The 17,588-nt window shown below is 45.2% G+C and overlaps 1 protein-coding gene across 2 annotated transcripts; it reads left to right on the top strand.

Moving 5' to 3' along the window:
• The first annotated feature begins 16 nt into the window (after nucleotides 1-16).
• LOC122941370 (oocyte zinc finger protein XlCOF7.1-like) lies at nucleotides 17-17,299 on the top strand. 2 transcript variants are annotated; one of them, XM_044298575.1, is made up of 6 exons: nucleotides 17-227; nucleotides 1,665-1,800; nucleotides 15,621-15,767; nucleotides 15,844-15,967; nucleotides 16,155-16,261; nucleotides 16,340-17,299. In XM_044298575.1, the coding sequence occupies exons 2-6, from the start codon at nucleotides 1,723-1,725 to the stop codon at nucleotides 17,171-17,173; spliced, it is 1,290 nt and encodes a 429-aa protein (XP_044154510.1). In that variant the 5' UTR covers nucleotides 17-227; nucleotides 1,665-1,722; the 3' UTR covers nucleotides 17,174-17,299. The 2 variants fall into 2 exon arrangements, with proteins under 2 accessions (XP_044154510.1, XP_044154511.1); XM_044298576.1 differs by lacking the exon at nucleotides 17-227 and having other exon boundaries at nucleotides 1,668-1,800; nucleotides 15,679-15,767.
• Nucleotides 17,300-17,588: the final 289 nt, after the last annotated feature.

Below are 17,588 nucleotides of genomic sequence, written 5' to 3'. Positions count from 1 at the left end.
GAAGAGCGGTATCGGGTTTTAGACGTCAGTACAGTACAGTGGCGGCCATGTTTCTGTGTTCCTGTAACTCTCAGAGTACAGAGCGGAGAAGTGTGCTCCAGACTCTCCAGCACTACAAGTCCCAGAATCCCCGAAGACCTCTAGATGACTACAAATTCCAGCAGTCATTGCTTCTTTCTTCTTACTGACAGACTGTGTGTTACTGGACCGGGAATCCCCTGACTGAAGTAATAACCTCTTCTAGTAATATTATTTGCTATAAATTATCAGCATTTTGTATATTTTATTGGAGGTTATTGTTATGACCTGTTACTGGGACACACAGTGAGAGATCACATTACAGAGGTATGCAAGTAACCAGTGCTGACCAACAAAATGGACTGCCTGTGCCAACACCATAGATCCAGCTGTGATAGCCACCTCAGTCCAGTATCTACACAGCAGACTCAGCTTCATTGCTCAGTCAGATACCAGAGGCTACACACTAGACTAACTGGTAGTGCCTATACAAGTAGACCAACTGACAGCACCCACCCAGTAGAGGCGGCACCAGTGCTCAAGGGCAGAGCCGCATAGTAGCCGTGCCAAAGAATGGACCTGATGACATTGCCCAGACACAAGGTGCTGCACAGAATAGACCTAACTTCAGTAAGAATAGCCAGGTGGCAGTCCTCAGACTGAGTGGTGGTGGTGCCATGCATTCGCCGCAGTCACAGAAGTATCCATACAGTAGCGCTATAAGACCACTCATTCGTCTACTGAGGGTTTCAGACAATGCTTGATACCTGGTTGTAGGCATAGTTTCTGTCTCCATTGGTAACCCCCGCCCCCCCCCCCCCTTGTATTTTTGCATTTACCTGTCTATTTAAAGAGTGTTCATCAGCAGGATCAACCCTATTAAACCAAACATACTACCTGGGAGGTTTGATCCTGTTGATTAAACTGATACTTGTCTTGTGGAAATCCTTTGTGGCATTCCCAAAGCTTCATTGACTTCAGTGTATAGAGGGACGTATGGCTAGCACTGCGGAGCTGAGGTGCACAGAGGGGCTAAGCTCACTCCAGCCCTCATTTTCATAAAGAATAAAGGGAGGGATTTATCATCACCCCTGCACTAAAAGTTGCAGGCTCGACCTTTTTGACTGCAATTGTTAAAGAAAAATTGTTGCATAGATCAGTTTTGATCCTAAAGGGACATGGGAAGGGGATGTGGCTAGCCGACCCGACAAATTTATCTTTATTCACGCCAGAGGATATGCCTTGTCATAATTTAGGTGCTTTGCCTCCGGCAGTGCAGGGGACATGAAGACTGGTGTAGAGCGTGCAGGTCTTTATACATTTTGCCAAAGTTTTTTTCTCTTTTTTTGCCGATTTTTCACAAGGCAGGCAGTATTTTAATCAGCAGGATCAACCGTTCAAGACAATATGCCTGGTTTAACAGTTGATCCTTCTGACAGGTGCCCTTTAAGAGTTTTTTTATTTCATTATTTCAGGAGTGGGCCGATGATCCTAGCTCCATGCTTTGCATGCGAAAGGCCTCTTTTTTTACGGATTGGCTTCTCCCCAAGGCAGCTATATTTACATAAAAAATAGACATTGCAATTGTTAGTTTATATAGATCAACACAATATTAAGGTTGTTCATATGTATATTGTTGCGTGCAGAGGTCACATCACCCTTCATTCCGTTCTTACTGCCAAAAACAACCCCTGCATAGTTATAATGGAGAAAGACGGATGGGACGTGACTAAGAAGATATTAAACATCACCCTGGAGATCATCTATCTACTGACTGGAGAGGTGAGAGATTTAAACATTTCCTATCTTCATCACTTCATCATTACTGTTTATTATTAAAATAGGACCAGATGAGTGAGATTTCTGGTGTTAATTTAACGGGATTGTCCAGTGCTATAAAACATGTTTAGTGGTTTGAAAATAAGTAATATAAAGAAACTGTAAAAATATACTCTAAATTCTCAAGACTTTGCTGCTCTAATTTCCAGCGCTTCACCCGTGATCCCAGAAGCTGACACATTCCAACACTGTGTAAGGCCCCTTTCACACAAGCGAGTTCCAGGCATTGTGTCAGCGGGAGCACCCATTCTGTCTAAATCAGATCATTTTTATTAATGGCATGTAAAAAAAAAAAAAAAAAAACAGATACAAATGGTACCAACTCCCCTCCCAAATCTGCAGCACAACAAAAGTCCATGTCAAAGGTCATGAACCAAATCAACCTTAAAGTCCAGGGATGCTAAATGGTGTAAAATATTTTTGGTCACAGCGTGGCACTTCTTTGTGTGTAGCATTTGTCTTCTCAGAACCTGTACACATTCAACACCTTCACTCATTCACTCCCTTACATAGTGTTATACATCAGTTCTGGCATGAGAGAGCTATTACACCCGGAGTATTCCATATTTCTCCCGGCCACCTATTGTCACCGCCAGCTCTCTGAGAAGGTCTGGCAGACGTTCTTCTGTACCTCTTGCATGATGTTCTTTGTTTTGGTTTCACTTTGTCATGTCCTAATTGCCTCCCTTTATATTCCCTCCCATGCTGCCCCACTTTGCGGTTTATACTACTACCTGGATTGAAGTGATCACTGCTGGAGACTTCGGTTACTGCTTTTTCAGATAAGTCCTTTCTTGTATTGTGTTTCTTTGCTGGCTTGATTCTAGGTGACCCTGACTCCCTCCGTATTAAGTGCAGGGAGCCGGTGGTCGTGTCCCCTCACTATTATAGGCTTTTCAGGTGTCACACAGTCTAGGTACGAGGGCATGCAATTGTCTACCTCTGAGATTCTTGTATGTGCATAGCAGTCAGGGAGAGCTCGTAGGGTTTTACAGGGGTCCCTTTTATGCTCCTTAATTTGGGATCAAGCCAGTCGGATGTTTATCCATAACCTCCAGCTATCTGCAATATCATCTGTGACATTATAAACCGCCATTACCGTCTTAAGCATGGATCCGGTTTCAGCCTTGATTGACTGCATGCAGGGTCTTTCACTGGAGGTAGCAGATCTCCGTAAAACTGTGTCTCAGTTTCAGGTGACCGGTTCTGCTTGCGTTCATGGAGTTTGTTCAGAGCCTAAGATCTCGCTTCCGGATACGTTCTCCGGGGGTAGTGAGAATTTTGTTTGCTTTAGAGAGGCTTGCAAACTCAATTTTTGCCTACTTCCCCTTTCCTCTGGTGATGAGGAGCAGCGGGTGGGGATCATCATCTCGCTGCTCAGGGATAACGCTCAGTCTTGGGCCTTTTCGCTGCCGGTGGGGGCACGGCCTCTCCGATTGGTGGATGCATTTTTTGTAGCCCTGGGGCAGATATATGATGACCCGGATCGTATTGCTCTGGCTGAATCTAAACTGCATCTTTTATGCCAGGGTAAACGGTCCGCAGAGATATATTGTTCTGAATTTCAGAGATGGGCAGCTGATACTGGTTGGAACGATGCTGCACTCGGAAGTCAATTTTGCCATGGTCTTTCGGAGGGATTGAAAGATGCATTTGCTTTTCATGAGAGACCTGCCTCGTTGGACTCTGCCATGTGTCTAGCTGTCAGTATTGACAGGCGTCTTAGAGAAAGAGGAGAGACCACTCCTTCATGTCATATTCAGTCCAAGGACAGTGGAGCAGTCTCATTCAGTGCGCAGGGGTCTCAATCTCTCTCAATCCCCTCTGAGCAGGAGGTTATGCAGCTGGGTTTGCTTGCCTCTGATAGTAGAGGATTCAGCTCTCAGAGGAGGGTTTGTTTCTTTTGTGGGGGAATAAATCATTTCGCTAATGTTTGCCCCTCTAGGAGATTCAGGGAGTTTTCTGGGGGTAATAAAGAAACAAAAAGAAAAAACCCTCTAAAAACTTTCCATTTGCTACTATTGGCAAGGTTGATGCGGAAATTTAAGGTTTGCCGTTTGCTTGTAGTTCCAGTTTTGTCCTACCTGCCAGGGTGGTGCTAGACAGCAAGAACATTGTTTGTGAGATTTTTGTAGATAGTGGAGCAGCTGTCAATCTCATTGATAATCAATTTGCTATAACACATGGTTTCCAGGTATGCACTTTGGAAAAGGATATACCTGTTTTTGCTATCGATTCCGCTCCACTTTTTCAAAAATAGTTAAATGGCATAGTTCACAATATCCATTTGACTGTGGGTGACGCTCATGTTGAGGATGTGTCATGTTTCGTCTTAAGCGGATTACCTACTCCTCTAGTGTTGGGGCTACCCTGGGTCACTAAACATAACCCCACCATTGATTGGCAAGCAAGGCAAATAAATGGTTGGAGTGAGTTTTGCAGAGAGAATTGCCTCACGGCGTCTCTTTCAGAGGTTTCTACCAAGACTGTGCCATCTTTTCTCTCTAAATTTCGGATGTGTTTTCCGAGAGTGGTGTCCAGGAGTTGCCCCCTCACCGGGAGTACGATTGCCCTATTAATCTCATCCCAGGCGCCAAGCTGCCAAAATCTTGTTTATACAATCTCTCCCAACCTGAAAGAGTCGCTATGCGTACTTATATCTCTGAGAGCCTGAGAAAGGGACACATCTGACCCTCGAAGTCACCTGTTGCCGCTGTTTTTTTTTTTTGTTAAGAAAAAAGATGGTTCTTTAAGACCTTGTCTGGATTTCAGGGAGCTAAACCGTATCACGATTCGTGACCCATATCCGCTTCCTCTGATCCCGGACCTGTTTAACCAGATTGTTGGGGCTAAAGTTTTTTCTAAGTTGGATTTAAGAGGGGCATACAATCTAGTCAGGGTCAGGGAAGGGGACGAATGGAAGATGGCCTTCAGTACCCCTGAGGGTCATTTTGAGAATTTGGTTATGCCATTTGGTTTGATGAATGCTCTGGCCGTCTTCCAACATTTTATGAACAGCATTTTTTCTCATTTAATGGGGAAACTTGTACTGGTGTATCTAGATTACATTTTTTCTCCTGATTTAGAAACTCATAGGGACCACCTACGTCAGGTCTTGCTTATTCTGCGGGAGAATAAATTGTATGCTAAACTGGAAAAATGTGTGTTTGCAGTTCCGGAGATTCAATTTCTTGGTTTTCTTCTCTCCACTTCTGGTTTTCGCATGGACCCTGAGAAGGTCCGCGCTGTGCTTGATTGGGAGCTTCCTGAGAATCAGAAGGCACTGATGCGGTTTTGGGGTTTTGCCAATTATTGCAGAAAGTTAATTTTGAATTATTCCTCTGTTGTTAAGCAACTCACTGATATGACTAAAAAGGGGGTAGATTTTTCCGCCTGGTCGGTAGATGCGCTTAAGGCCTTTTCTAGTATCAAAGAGAGTTTTGCTTTCTCTCCCATTTTGTTACAACCTGATGTCTCTCTACATTTTATTGTTGAGGTGGACGCCTCTGAGGTGGGTGTGGGTGCGGTCTTATCTCAGGGTCCCTCTCCTGCCAAATGGCGACCATGTGCCTTTTTCTCAAGGAAACTGTCCTCCGCAGAGAGAAATTACAATGTGGGAGATAGGGAGTTGTTGGCCATCAAATTAGCTTTTGAGGAATGGCGCAATTGGCTAGAGGGAGCCAGACACCCTATTACCATGTTTACAGACCATAAGAATCTGGCCTACTTGGACTCAGCCAAGCGTCTGAACCCGAGACAGGCCAGATGGTCTTTATTCTTTTCTAGGTTTAATTTTGTTGTCACGTTCCGCCCTAGGGTTAAAAATGTGAAGGCTGATGCCCTGTCACGTTGTTTTCCGGGAGGGGAGAACTTTGAAGACCCGGGTCCCATTTTGGCTGAAGAGGTGGTCATCTCTGCTCTTTATCCTGATTTGGAGGCAGAGGTTCAGGCAGCCCAGACAGAGGTTCCTGATCTTTGTCCTCCTGGGAGGTTGTTTGTGCCTCTCGCTGTACGACACAAGGTTTTTAAGGAGCACCACGATACTGTCCTTGCTGGGCAACCGGGGAGTAGAGCCACAGTGGATCTCATTGCTCGGAGATTCTTGTGGCCGGCTCTTCGTAAGACGGTTGAGGGTTTTGTGGCAGCCTGCGAAACCTGCGCTCGTGCCAAGGTCCCTCATTCACGGCAAACGGGGTTCTCTCCTCCTGTTACCCATTCCTTCCCGTCCTTGGACGCATCTGTCCATGGACTTCATTACGGACCTGCCTCGTTCCTCGGGGAAGACTGTGATTCTGGTGGTAGTGGACCGTTTTAGCAAAATGGCACATTTCATTCCCTTTCCTGGGTTACCCAATGCTAAGACACTGGCGCAAGCATTTGTTGATCACATTGTCAAATTGCATGGCATTCCTTCAGACATCGTTTCTGATAGGGGCACGCAATTTGTTTCCAGATTCTGGAAGGCCTTCTGTTCTCGCTTGGGGGTTCGGTTGTCATTCTCTTCTGCTTTTCACCCGCAGTCGAATGGTCAGACCGAACGCATCAATCAGAATCTGAAGACATATCTGCTCTGTTTTGTGGCAGAGAATCAGGAGGATTGGTGTTCTTTTTTGTCCCTTGCTGAGTTTGCTTTAAATAACCGTCGCCAGGAGTCCTCTGATAAGTCACCATTTTTTGGTGCATATGGGTTTCATCCGCAGTTTGGGACATTCTCTGGAGATGAGTTTTCTGGTTTACCTGATGAGGAGAGATTTTCCTCGTTTTTGTCATTTATTTGGCAAAAGATTCAGGGTAATCTGAAGAGGATGAGTGAGAGATATAAGCATGTGGCGGATAAGAGACGTTTGCCTGGTCCGGACCTCAATGTGGGTGATCTGGTGTGGTTGTCTACAAAGAATATCAAACTGAAGGTTCCCTCCTGGAAGTTGGGTCCTAAGTTTATTGGGCCTTACAAGATCTTGTCCGTCATCAATCCCGTTGCCTTCCGTATTGATCTTCCTCAGACTTGGAAGATCCATAATGTTTTTCACAGGTCCCTATTAAAATCTTATGTCCAACCCACTGTACCCTCCTCTTTGCCTCCTCCTCTGATTGTTGTTGACGGTAATCTTGAATTTCAGGTCTCTAGGATTGTAGATTCTCACATTATCCACGGTTTTCTCCAGTACCTCGTTCATTGGGAGGGTGTCCAGAGTCCACTCTCAGAGGGAGGGGTACTGTCACCACCAGCTCTCTGAGAAGGTCTGGCAGATGTTCTTCTGTACCTCTTGCATAATGTTTTTTGTTTTGGTTTCACTTTGTCATCGCCTTTCCTTCTCCCAGCAGCTGTCACCTATTCACACTAATTGCCTCCCTATATATTCCCTCCCATACTGCCTCACTTTGCGATTTATACTACTTCCTGGATTGAAGTGATCACTGCTGGAGACTTCGGTTACTGCTTGTTCAGATAAGTCCTTTCTTGTATTGTGTTTCTTTGCTGGCTTGATTCTAGGTGACCCTGACTCCCTCCGCATTAAGTGCAGGGAGCCGGTGGTCATGTCCCCTCACTATTATAGGGTTTTTAGGTGTCACACAGTCTAGGTACGAGGGCATGCAATTGTCTACCTCTGAGACCCTTGTATGTGCATAGCAGTCAGGAAGAGCTCTTAGGGTTTTACAGGGGTCATCTTTATGCTCCTTAGTTTGGGATCAAGCTAGTCAGATGTTTATCCATAACTTCCAGCTATCTGCAATATCATCCGTGACACCTATAGCGCAATTATAGTTATCCTGGCCCACCTATAGAGCAATGTTATAACGCTGAAACCACGGACTATATATCTGTTTCTTTTCTAGTAAACATAACTTTCCATTCGAATCAAGATATGAATCTTTTCCACCAATTCCGTAACTTTTGGAGGATGATGATTGGTCCAACGATAAGGGATTAGTTTCCTTGCTTGATATAATATGTGTATTGAGGCTAATCTATTTTCCGGAGACAGTTTGTCACGAGGGTATCGAGAACCACGCCTGACTCCGTTATACCCGGGGTCAGGAAGTCGCAGCGGTTGGCTGCACGCTCTATTTAAGATAGGGCTGTTTTCCTTATAGGTAGCTTTCTGGGTTTGCTTTGCAAACCCTTTTGGCTCACTCAGGGATCCGTAGCTCCTTCTCCTCAGCTGTTCCTTGTCCAGCACTCCCAAACCTCCTTATATTCCTCTCTCACACTTCTCTGGTTGCCAGAGATAGAGCTTCCTGCCTGGACATCTATCCTGACCCACTGGAGCTGTGTTGCTGCGTTCTCTGACTGTTGATTCAGAACGCTACCCTCCGGATCCCTGTTGGACCTTTGTGGACAGTTGTTGTCGTCCACCTGGGTGTTTGTGTTTGTCTGTCCTCTCCCTGGTGTTTCCCTCTTAGTGCAGTGGTGAGGACTAGCGATCCCACCGGCCCGTTCACTATCTAGGGCTCATTTCAGGGAAAGCCAGGGTTTAGGCACGTGATCGCCGCACAGGTGAGGAACCCGTCTAGGGACGTCAGGGCAGTCAGGTGCCAGCCGCAAGGTGAGTTAGGGGTCACCACCTTTCCCTCTCCCTTAGGCAGGGCTTTCCCTGTTTTCCTCCCTGTGCGTGACACCGGTCATTACATTATCTCTGGCCCTTATTTTGTGTAGGTAAAAAAAAATATATATATATATTTATATATATATTTTTTTTTACCTACTTAGAATCCAGTATGGATCAAATTGCTGCTCTGTCCAAACAATTTCATGGCCTGTCTTTGGAGGTGGTAGGATTGAAGGCGTCGGTCCTCCAGCAACAGCAGCAATTACAACTGACCGCAAGCCCAGCGGTTGCTACTGATAACCAGGTTGTTGCGGAACCCAAGGTCCCTCTCCCTGACAGATTTTCTGGGGGAAGGGACAAGTTTTTGGCATTCCGTGAGGCCTGTAAGTTATATTTTAAACTGCGCCCTCACTCCTCTGGTAATGAAGATCAGCGGGTGGGGGTTGTTATTTCCCTGCTGCAGGGGGACCCGCAGTCCTGGGCGTTCTCTTTACCTACTGATTCCCAGGCTCTTCGGTCAGTGGATGAGTTTTTCGGGGCCTTGGGTCTCATATATGACGACCCTGACCGAGTAGCACTGGCTGAATCAAGATTACGGAGACTCTTACAAGGAGAACGGCCGGTAGAGGAGTATTGCTCTGAATTCCGTAGGTGGGCTACGGATACCCAATGGAACGACCCGGCTCTCAGGAGTCAGTTCTGCTCTGGGTTATCCGAAAGGGTTAAGGATGCGCTTGCATTATATGAGACCCCCTTTTCCCTTGATGCGGTTATGTCCCTTTCTATCCGTATAGAGAGACGCCTTAGAGACAGGTTGAAAGAACCGGAGAAATTGGTAACTCCTCTCAAGCAGCAGTTAGTCTGTACGGACTTAGACGAGCCTATGCAGCTAGGAGGAACTACTCGTCAGGTCCGCCCTCCTGAGGCTCGCCGTAGGCGTGGGGTTTGTTTTTTTTGTGGGGAGAGGGGTCATTTCATTAATGTCTGTCCTTCTTTCCTCAGAAACAAAAGACCGTCGGAAAAACTACTAACCCCAGGCTGTGTGGAGGATGTCAGCCGGGGGGTATACGTCTCCTCCATACGTACATCGCAATTTGTGTTGCCAGCGGTTATTGTTTTTGGTGATAAGACGGAGACTATTTCTTTCTTTTTAGACAGTGGAGCAGGGGTAAATTTGATAGATGCCCATTTTGCCCGCACTTTGGGTTTGTCTCTCTGTACGTTACAGAGACCCATTCCCATATTCGCTATTGATTCTGCTCCCCTGTCTCAGAGAAACCTCACCCACATTGTTCATAATATACACCTTCGGGTAGGGGACCACCATAACGAGATGCTTTCAGGTTATGTTCTGGAGGGGCTTCCCACTCCGGTGGTGCTGGGTCTTCCCTGGTTGGTAGCGCACAATCCAGTAGTGGATTGGCAGGCCAGGGAGATATTGGAGTGGAGTGAGCAGTGCAGAGAAAATTGCTTAAATAGCAATTGCTTAGTTGCCTCCATAACTACCCTACCTACATTTATTTCGGATTTTGAGGATGTTTTTTCTGAAAAGGGTTGTCAGAAGTTACCACCTCATCGTCCTTATGATTGCCCGGTTAACCTTATTCCCGGCGCAAAATTACCCAAGACCAGGTTATATAATCTTTCGGGTCCAGAGAGACAAGCCATGAAAGATTATATCTCCGAGAGCTTGGCTAAGGGACACATCAAGCCCTCTTCTTCACCCGTGGCTGCAGGGTTTTTCTTCGTTAAAAAGAAAGATGGGGGCCTGCGTCCTTGCTTAGATTTTCGCGAATTAAATCGGATAACCATCCGAGACCCATACCCTCTTCCTCTCATTCCTGACCTGTTTAATCAGATTGCGGGTGCTAGGTGGTTCTCCAAACTTGATCTTAGGGGGGCCTACAATCTGATTCGTATTAAGGAGGGGGATGAGTGGAAGACAGCGTTTAACACCCCTGAGGGGCATTATGAAAATCTAGTTATGCCTTTCGGTCTGACCAATGCTCCTGCCGTCTTTCAACATTTCGTTAATGACATTTTTAGTCATCTAATCGGCAGGTTTGTGGTAATATACCTAGATGATATTTTAATTTATTCGTCTGATCTGAGAACACATGAGAAGCATGTCAGACAAGTACTGCAGGTCCTACGGACGAATGAATTATATGCTAAGATTGAAAAATGTGTCTTCGCCGTTCAGGAAATACAATTCCTGGGTTATTTTTTATCTGCTTCAGGTTTCCGTATGGATCCTAGGAAGGTCCAGGCAATTTTAGATTGGGATCTTCCTGAGAACCTCAAAGCACTACAACGGTTCTTGGGCTTCGCGAATTTCTATAGGAAATTCATTAAAAATTATTCACTTATTGTAAAACCGCTTACTGACATGACTAGGAAGGGGACTGATTTTTCTAAATGGTCTGACGCCGCTAAAGTTGCTTTTTTCTCTCTAAAAGAGAGGTTTACCTCAGCACCTGTACTAGTCCAACCTGATGTCTCTCAGCCTTTTATTGTTGAAGTCGATGCGTCAGAGGTGGGAGTGGGGCCGGTGCTGTCTCAGGGTCCGTCTCCTGGCAAATGGCGTCCCTGTGCTTTCTTTTCGAAAAAACTATCTGCAGCAGAAAAGAACTACGATATTGGCAATAGGGAACTATTAGCTATTAAACTTGCGTTTGAGGAGTGGCGCCACTTCTTAGAGGGGGCAGTCCACCCCATCACTGTGATTACGGACCACAAAAATCTCCTGTACCTCGAATCAGCTAAGCGTCTCACCCCTAGACAGGCTAGGTGGTCGCTATTTTTTACCAGGTTTAACTTTGTTATTACCTATCGTCCTGGGGCAAAGAACACCAAGGCTGATGCACTATCTCGTTGTTTCCCTGGAGGGGGTAATGTGAGTGATCCGGTGCCCATTCTACAAAGAGGAGTGGTTGTCTCTGCGGTACACTCTGTTTTGGAGGGGAAGGTGTTAGAGGCCCAGGGGGACGCCCCGGTCTCTTGCCCCTCAGAGAAATTGTTTGTACCGTTGAACCTACGTTTCGAATTATTAAAGGAACATCATAATTCGGCACTTGCTGGGCACCCGGGTAGTAAAGCAACCTTGGAGCTATTGTCTCGTCGTTTTTGGTGGCCAAGGTTGCGTCAGGATGTATTGGATTTTGTGTCTTCTTGTTCTACCTGTGCGCGCGCAAAAGTTTCACATACACGTCCTGCAGGGTCTCTATTACCACTCGTCATTCCCAATAGACCGTGGACACATCTGTCAATGGATTTTATCACTGACTTACCTTTGTCTGCGGGTAAAACAGTGATTTTGGTAGTAGTGGACAGGTTTAGCAAAATGGTACACTTCATTGCGTTACCCGCACTACCTAATGCTAAGACTCTTGCTCTGGTATTCGTCAGTGAAATCGTGAAGCTTCACGGGGTCCCCTCCGATGTTGTTTCGGATCGGGGTACCCAGTTTATTTCTAAATTTTGGAAAGCTTTTTGTTCCCGTTTGGGGGTACACTTGTCCTTTTCCTCAGCTTTCCATCCTCAGTCGAATGGACAGACTGAGCGAACCAACCAAAACCTTGAGACATATCTAAGATGTTTTGTGTCTGAAAACCAAGAGTTGTGGTCATCATATTTACCGTTAGCTGAGTTTGCCATAAATAATCGTCGTCAGGAATCCACTTGCAAGTCACCATTTCTTGGTGCATATGGTTTTCATCCCCAATTCTGTACTTTCAAAGAGGGGGGGGTCTTCTGGGGTTCCCGAAGAGGAACGTTTTTCGTCATCTCTTTCATCGGTATGGCAGAAGGTGCAAGCTAACTTGAAAAATATGGGAGGTAAATACAAATGCATGGCTGATAAGAGACGGTCGCCAGGTCCGGACCTAGGAGTGAATGACTATGTGTGGTTGTCTACTAGGAATATTAAATTGAAGGTTCCCTCTTGGAAACTGGGTCCTAGGTTTATTGGCCCTTACAAAATTGTAGCCATCATCAACCCCGTGGCTTTTCGCCTGGAGTTACCTCAGACTTTTAAAATTCATAATGTTTTTCATAAGTCGTTACTCAAAAAATATGTTCCACCTCTAGAACCATCACCGCTGCCACCCCCTCCTGTTGTCGTGGATGGTAATCTAGAATTTCAGATATCCAAAATTGTTAATTCTCGTCGGGTCCGCCGCTCTCTTCAATATCTGGTGCATTGGAGAGGTTACGGTCCCGAGGAAAGAATGTGGGTTCCTGCGTCTGAGGTAAACGCCGACAGGTTAGTTCGGGTTTTTCATGCCTCTCATCCTGAGAGACCTGGTCCTGAGTGTCCGGAGGCCCCTCGTAGAGAGGGGGGTACTGTCACGAGGGTATCGAGAACCACGCCTGACTCCGTTATACCCGGGGTCAGGAAGTCGCAGCGGTTGGCTGCACGCTCTATTTAAGATAGGGCTGTTTTCCTTATGGTAGCTTTCTGGGTTTGCTTTGCAAACCCTTTTGGCTCACTCAGGGATCCGTAGCTCCTTCTCCTCAGCTGTTCCTTGTCCAGCACTCCCAAACCTCCTTATATTCCTCTCTCACACTTCTCTGGTTGCCAGAGATAGAGCTTCCTGCCTGGACATCTATCCTGACCCACTGGAGCTGTGTTGCTGCGTTCTCTGACTGTTGATTCAGAACGCTACCCTCCGGATCCCTGTTGGACCTTTGTGGACAGTTGTTGTCGTCCACCTGGGTGTTTGTGTTTGTCTGTGTTTGTCTGTCCTCTCCCTGGTGTTTCCCTCTTAGTGCAGTGGTGAGGACTAGCGATCCCACCGGCCCGTTCACTATCTAGGGCTCATTTCAGGGAAAGCCAGGGTTTAGGCACGTGATCGCCGCACGGGTGAGGAACCCGTCTAGGGACGTCAGGGCAGTCAGGTGCCAGCTGCAAGGTGAGTTAGGGGTCACCACCTTTCCCTCTCCCTTAGGCAGGGCTTTCCCTGTTTTCCTCCCTGTGCGTGACACCGGTCATTACACAGTTGCAGCGTTTTAACATGCCCTAACACACAGAGAATTGCTGACTGATCCATTTGTATATCAAATACCTGCCACATTAGGGTCAACAGTCTCATTCCAGTAGTGTCTAAGTCTAGGACAGTTCCAAATAAGGTGGATTAAGTCAGCGTTAGGTGTTCCACATCTTGGGCAATTATCGTCTTCCCTATATCCAATTTTTTTCAATAAAACCGGAGTTCTATTGTCACGGCGGACGTACACCCAGTATAAAAGACCACACACCAACCAGGCTCTTTACAAGAGACAGGGGAAGGGTCACCTCCTAGCTTATCCCTGACCTCTTTCCCTGCACTGCTCAGCCCACGGTAGACCTTGAAGGTAGGTGTACTAGTGTCCTCCAGCCTGGGCTAACAAAAACCCTGGGCTCCCTACGATGGTTAAGTGGGGAGATAGGAGCAGTCTGCTCGCACAGAACCTGGATGGACAAGAAGACAGCCATTGCCGTAAACTCCTCCAGTACCACTTCCCATTGTTCTACGGTCAGTTCAGGAATATCCTCCTTCCAATTATCATATAGCGTTAAAGGGTATTTTTTTTGTTGCATTTCTAGCAAAACCTTATAATGTAGAGAGATAACTCCACTGGTACTCCCTTGTGAGCTAGTAAGATCCAGAATTGATTGCTTATGGGCCAATGCTATCTTTTCATGCTGCTCCTGTGTCTGTATTGCGTGTCGGAGCTGCAAATAAAGATAGAACAGATTTTTGGGCAGAGAATATTCATTTTGTAGCTGTGCAAACTCTTTAAGGGAACCATTCTCGAAAAGTTGATGTATACGATTAAGCCCAAATCGTTCCCACACCCGGGCATTTTCTATTTTATTCAATTCTTTATACAAATGGTTGGGCCAAATGGGAGTGAATTGGCTATACCCAATGAGCCCTACAACCGTTTAAGCCTTCCACCACACTCTGTGTATAGTGCTGAGTAAGCCGACATGCTTCCCTATTTCAAGGAATGTACTGTCCTCTATGGCTGACAACAGGTTTTTATCGTTAATCAAGTATTTTACAATCCTACCTGCTGTATGGAGGCCATCATCCACTCTCCAGCCCCTGATATGCTGCAGCTGGGCCGCCAGATAATAAATCCATGGGTCTGGGACATTCAATCCTCCTTGAGTTTTAGGTCTACACAAAGTAGCTAGCTTTATATGCGGTATTCCCTTTTTCCAAATTGAATATCGCATTCACGATATAGAAAAAGCGGAGGGGAATCCAAGTTGGGGCATTATGAAGCATATATAGAAGTTGGGGCATGAAAATCATTTTGAGCCCAATCATAGTAAGGGGCAAGCGGTTCCAAGCCTGGACTTTTTGTCTAAACCTATGTAAAGTTAAGTTTCTCATGCTCCTGCACATTGTTTGAAATTTGGATGCCTAGGTACTTAAAGGAGGTAACTATTTGTAAATCTGCTGCATGCGCTGGAAAGGTTCCCCCATTATTAGAGAGCGGCATCAGTACCGACTTCGTCCAATTTATAGTCAAGCCAGTTAACTTCCCAAAAAACATTTATAATGCTCATGGCCTCTGGAAGAGGTTTAAGTAGCTGGGTCTGATCCGATGTTAAATGTGTCTCCTACAAGCATCACACCAGGGGCTGGTGAAGTCTCAAAGTTTCCATTATGGCCTTTCTTTTATTAGCCTCTTTAATCCATCTGACATTTCAGCTTGAGAGCACCCATTCTGACCTCCTAGCACTGACGGGGTCGCATAGCATTATATTGATGTATGATGCTATGTAACCCTTAGACGTCTGGAATGTATTGGATAACACTGACAGCAATAAATTCCAGACCTCTAAGGGTTACATAGCATCATAAATCAATATAATGCGGATCTGTCAGTGCTGGGAGGTCAGGACGGATGCTCTCGCTGAAACACGCTGCGAGTCCAATACCTGGAACTCATTTGTGTGCAAGCGGCCTAAGGTGGCTAGGAGTTTCATCCTTTCCTTGTGTGTTAGTGATGTGTATGATGGAGTTGGCTTGGCTCTATCAGGAGAAACTCTGATCATGTGATCCCAGGTGAAATTGGGCTATCGGCAACGTTTTGAAAGTTGTGTACAGTATAAAGTTCCTGTAGGTTACCTTTACAAACCATTAAACATGGGACATAGGACAACCCTTTTAAATAATTTTTATGTTATAAATTTAATTATGTCTTAACACCCAGCATTACACAGAAGTAAAGAAGATATCTAGTGATCTGAAAACTCCATCTGTCTTGCAAGGATGGAGTGGAATGCAGAGCCCCATCATTGACAATGAGCAGAAGATATTAGAGCTCACCAGGAAAATCATTGAGCTGCTGACAGGAGAGGTGAGTGTGGATGATACTTTATACAGTAACACCAAGGGATGTGTCTAATATGTGACTGTAACATTGTATGTCTCAGGTTCCTATAAGATATCAGGATGTTGCTGTCTATCTCTCCATGGAGGAGTGGGAATATTTAGAAGAGCACAAGGATCTTTACAAGGACATCATGTTGGAAGATACCCAGCCCTTCACATTACCAGGTGAGAATAAACTTTCATTGATTATATTTTTAGGGCTGGACACCCACCCTTGATGACCATTTGACGCACAGTTTTACTGCAAAATTATGGGTGGTCATGTGCGTCTTGTCCTGAGAGTTACACAACCTGATTACACCATCACCTACTGTATAAAGCAATGTATTGAGTCACTTTTGGTATATTTCAGATGAAGCTAATGAAACCACTCCAGCAGAGAGATGTCTCAGTACTCAATGTTACCAAGACTGCCCAGAGGATATTCGCAATGTCCCACAGGAACATCAAGGAACAGAGGTTTCCACATATTGCAAAGTTATACACTGATTCTGTTGCATTTTAATACATGACATCATTATTTTTCTGTTTACCCAGGATGAAGGTTTGATTAATATTAAAGCTGAGGTAAGAAAACGAGAAGAGGAGACATATATCATCAGTGATCACCTCTGTAAGGAGGAAGCGACTCCTACTTACATCAATAAGGATGGCCACTACAGCAGCATTGGTACATGGGACACATGTCTTGATTTACCTCAATACTGTAAAATAGAAGAGAACAATGTAGCAGATTCACTAGAATGTCCCATCACTCATCTAAAGCAACAAGATCTGCCGTCAGTCTCTTCTAATTCTGAGGAATGTTCAAATACGACAGACATTCTTAAATCCAGTGCAGTTAGAAGAAATTATAAAACCTTCCAGTGCACTGAATGCTGCAAAACATTCAGTCAGAATGCTGACCTTATCAGGCATTCTAGAGTACACACGGGTGAGAGGCCATTTTTATGTACTGAGTGTGGGAAATGTTTTACCCAGAAGTCCGCTCTTATTTATCACAAGAGAATCCACACGGGAGAAAGACCTTTTCCATGTTTTGACTGTGGCAAGTGTTTTGCTCATAAATCCATTCTCATCAATCACCGTAGAGTTCACACGGGGGAGAAGCCATTTTCATGTGCTGATTGTGGGAAATGTTTTGCTTATAAATCCTACCTCATTGACCACCAAAGAATCCACACAGGAGTCAAGCCTCACCATTGTATTGAGTGCAGAAAATGCTTCACTCACAAGTCAGATCTTAATAGACATAGAAGAGTTCACACCGGAGAAAAGCCATTTTTCTGTGCAGAATGTGGGAGACAGTTTGCACAAAGAGCAAATCTTGCCATACACCAAAAAATTCACCTACAGAAGCAATTTCCATGAATTTATTGAGGTGTCATAGTCAAGTTATTCCATTACTGCAATATACAAAATGTTGATGACTGCATCTCTTTTTGGGGAATATCCAGTTGCAAGAAAAAGTATGTGAACCCTTTGGAATTTTATGGATTTCTGCACAAATTGGTCATAAAATGTGATCTGATCTTCATCTAAGTCACAACAATAGGCAATCACAGTCTGCTTAAACTAATAACACACAAAGAATTAAATGTTACCATGTTTTTATCGAACACACCATGTAAACATTCACAGTGCAGGTGGAAAAAGTATGTGAACCCCTAGACTAATGACATCTCCAAGAGCTAATTGGAGTGAGGTGTCAGCCAACTGGAGTCCAATCAATGAGATGAGATTGGAGGTGTTGGTTACAGCTGCCCTGCCTTATAAAAAACACACA

Source organism: Bufo gargarizans, chromosome 6 (assembly GCF_014858855.1).
Source record: "Bufo gargarizans isolate SCDJY-AF-19 chromosome 6, ASM1485885v1, whole genome shotgun sequence".
Lineage (NCBI taxonomy): Eukaryota > Metazoa > Chordata > Amphibia > Anura > Bufonidae > Bufo > Bufo gargarizans.
This window is presented reverse-complemented; position numbering and strand designations above follow the sequence as displayed.

Bases quoted from the DNA above. Each gene is read 5' to 3' on its own strand.
- LOC122941370 (XM_044298575.1), top strand. From the start codon at position 1,723: ATGGAGAAAGACGGATGGGACGTGACTAAGAAGATATTAAACATCACC. The intron at 15,768-15,843 runs GTGAGTGTGGAT...TGTATGTCTCAG, and splicing joins TTGAGCTGCTGACAGGAGAG to GTTCCTATAAGATATCAGGA. The intron at 15,968-16,154 runs GTGAGAATAAAC...GGTATATTTCAG, and splicing joins CCAGCCCTTCACATTACCAG to ATGAAGCTAATGAAACCACT.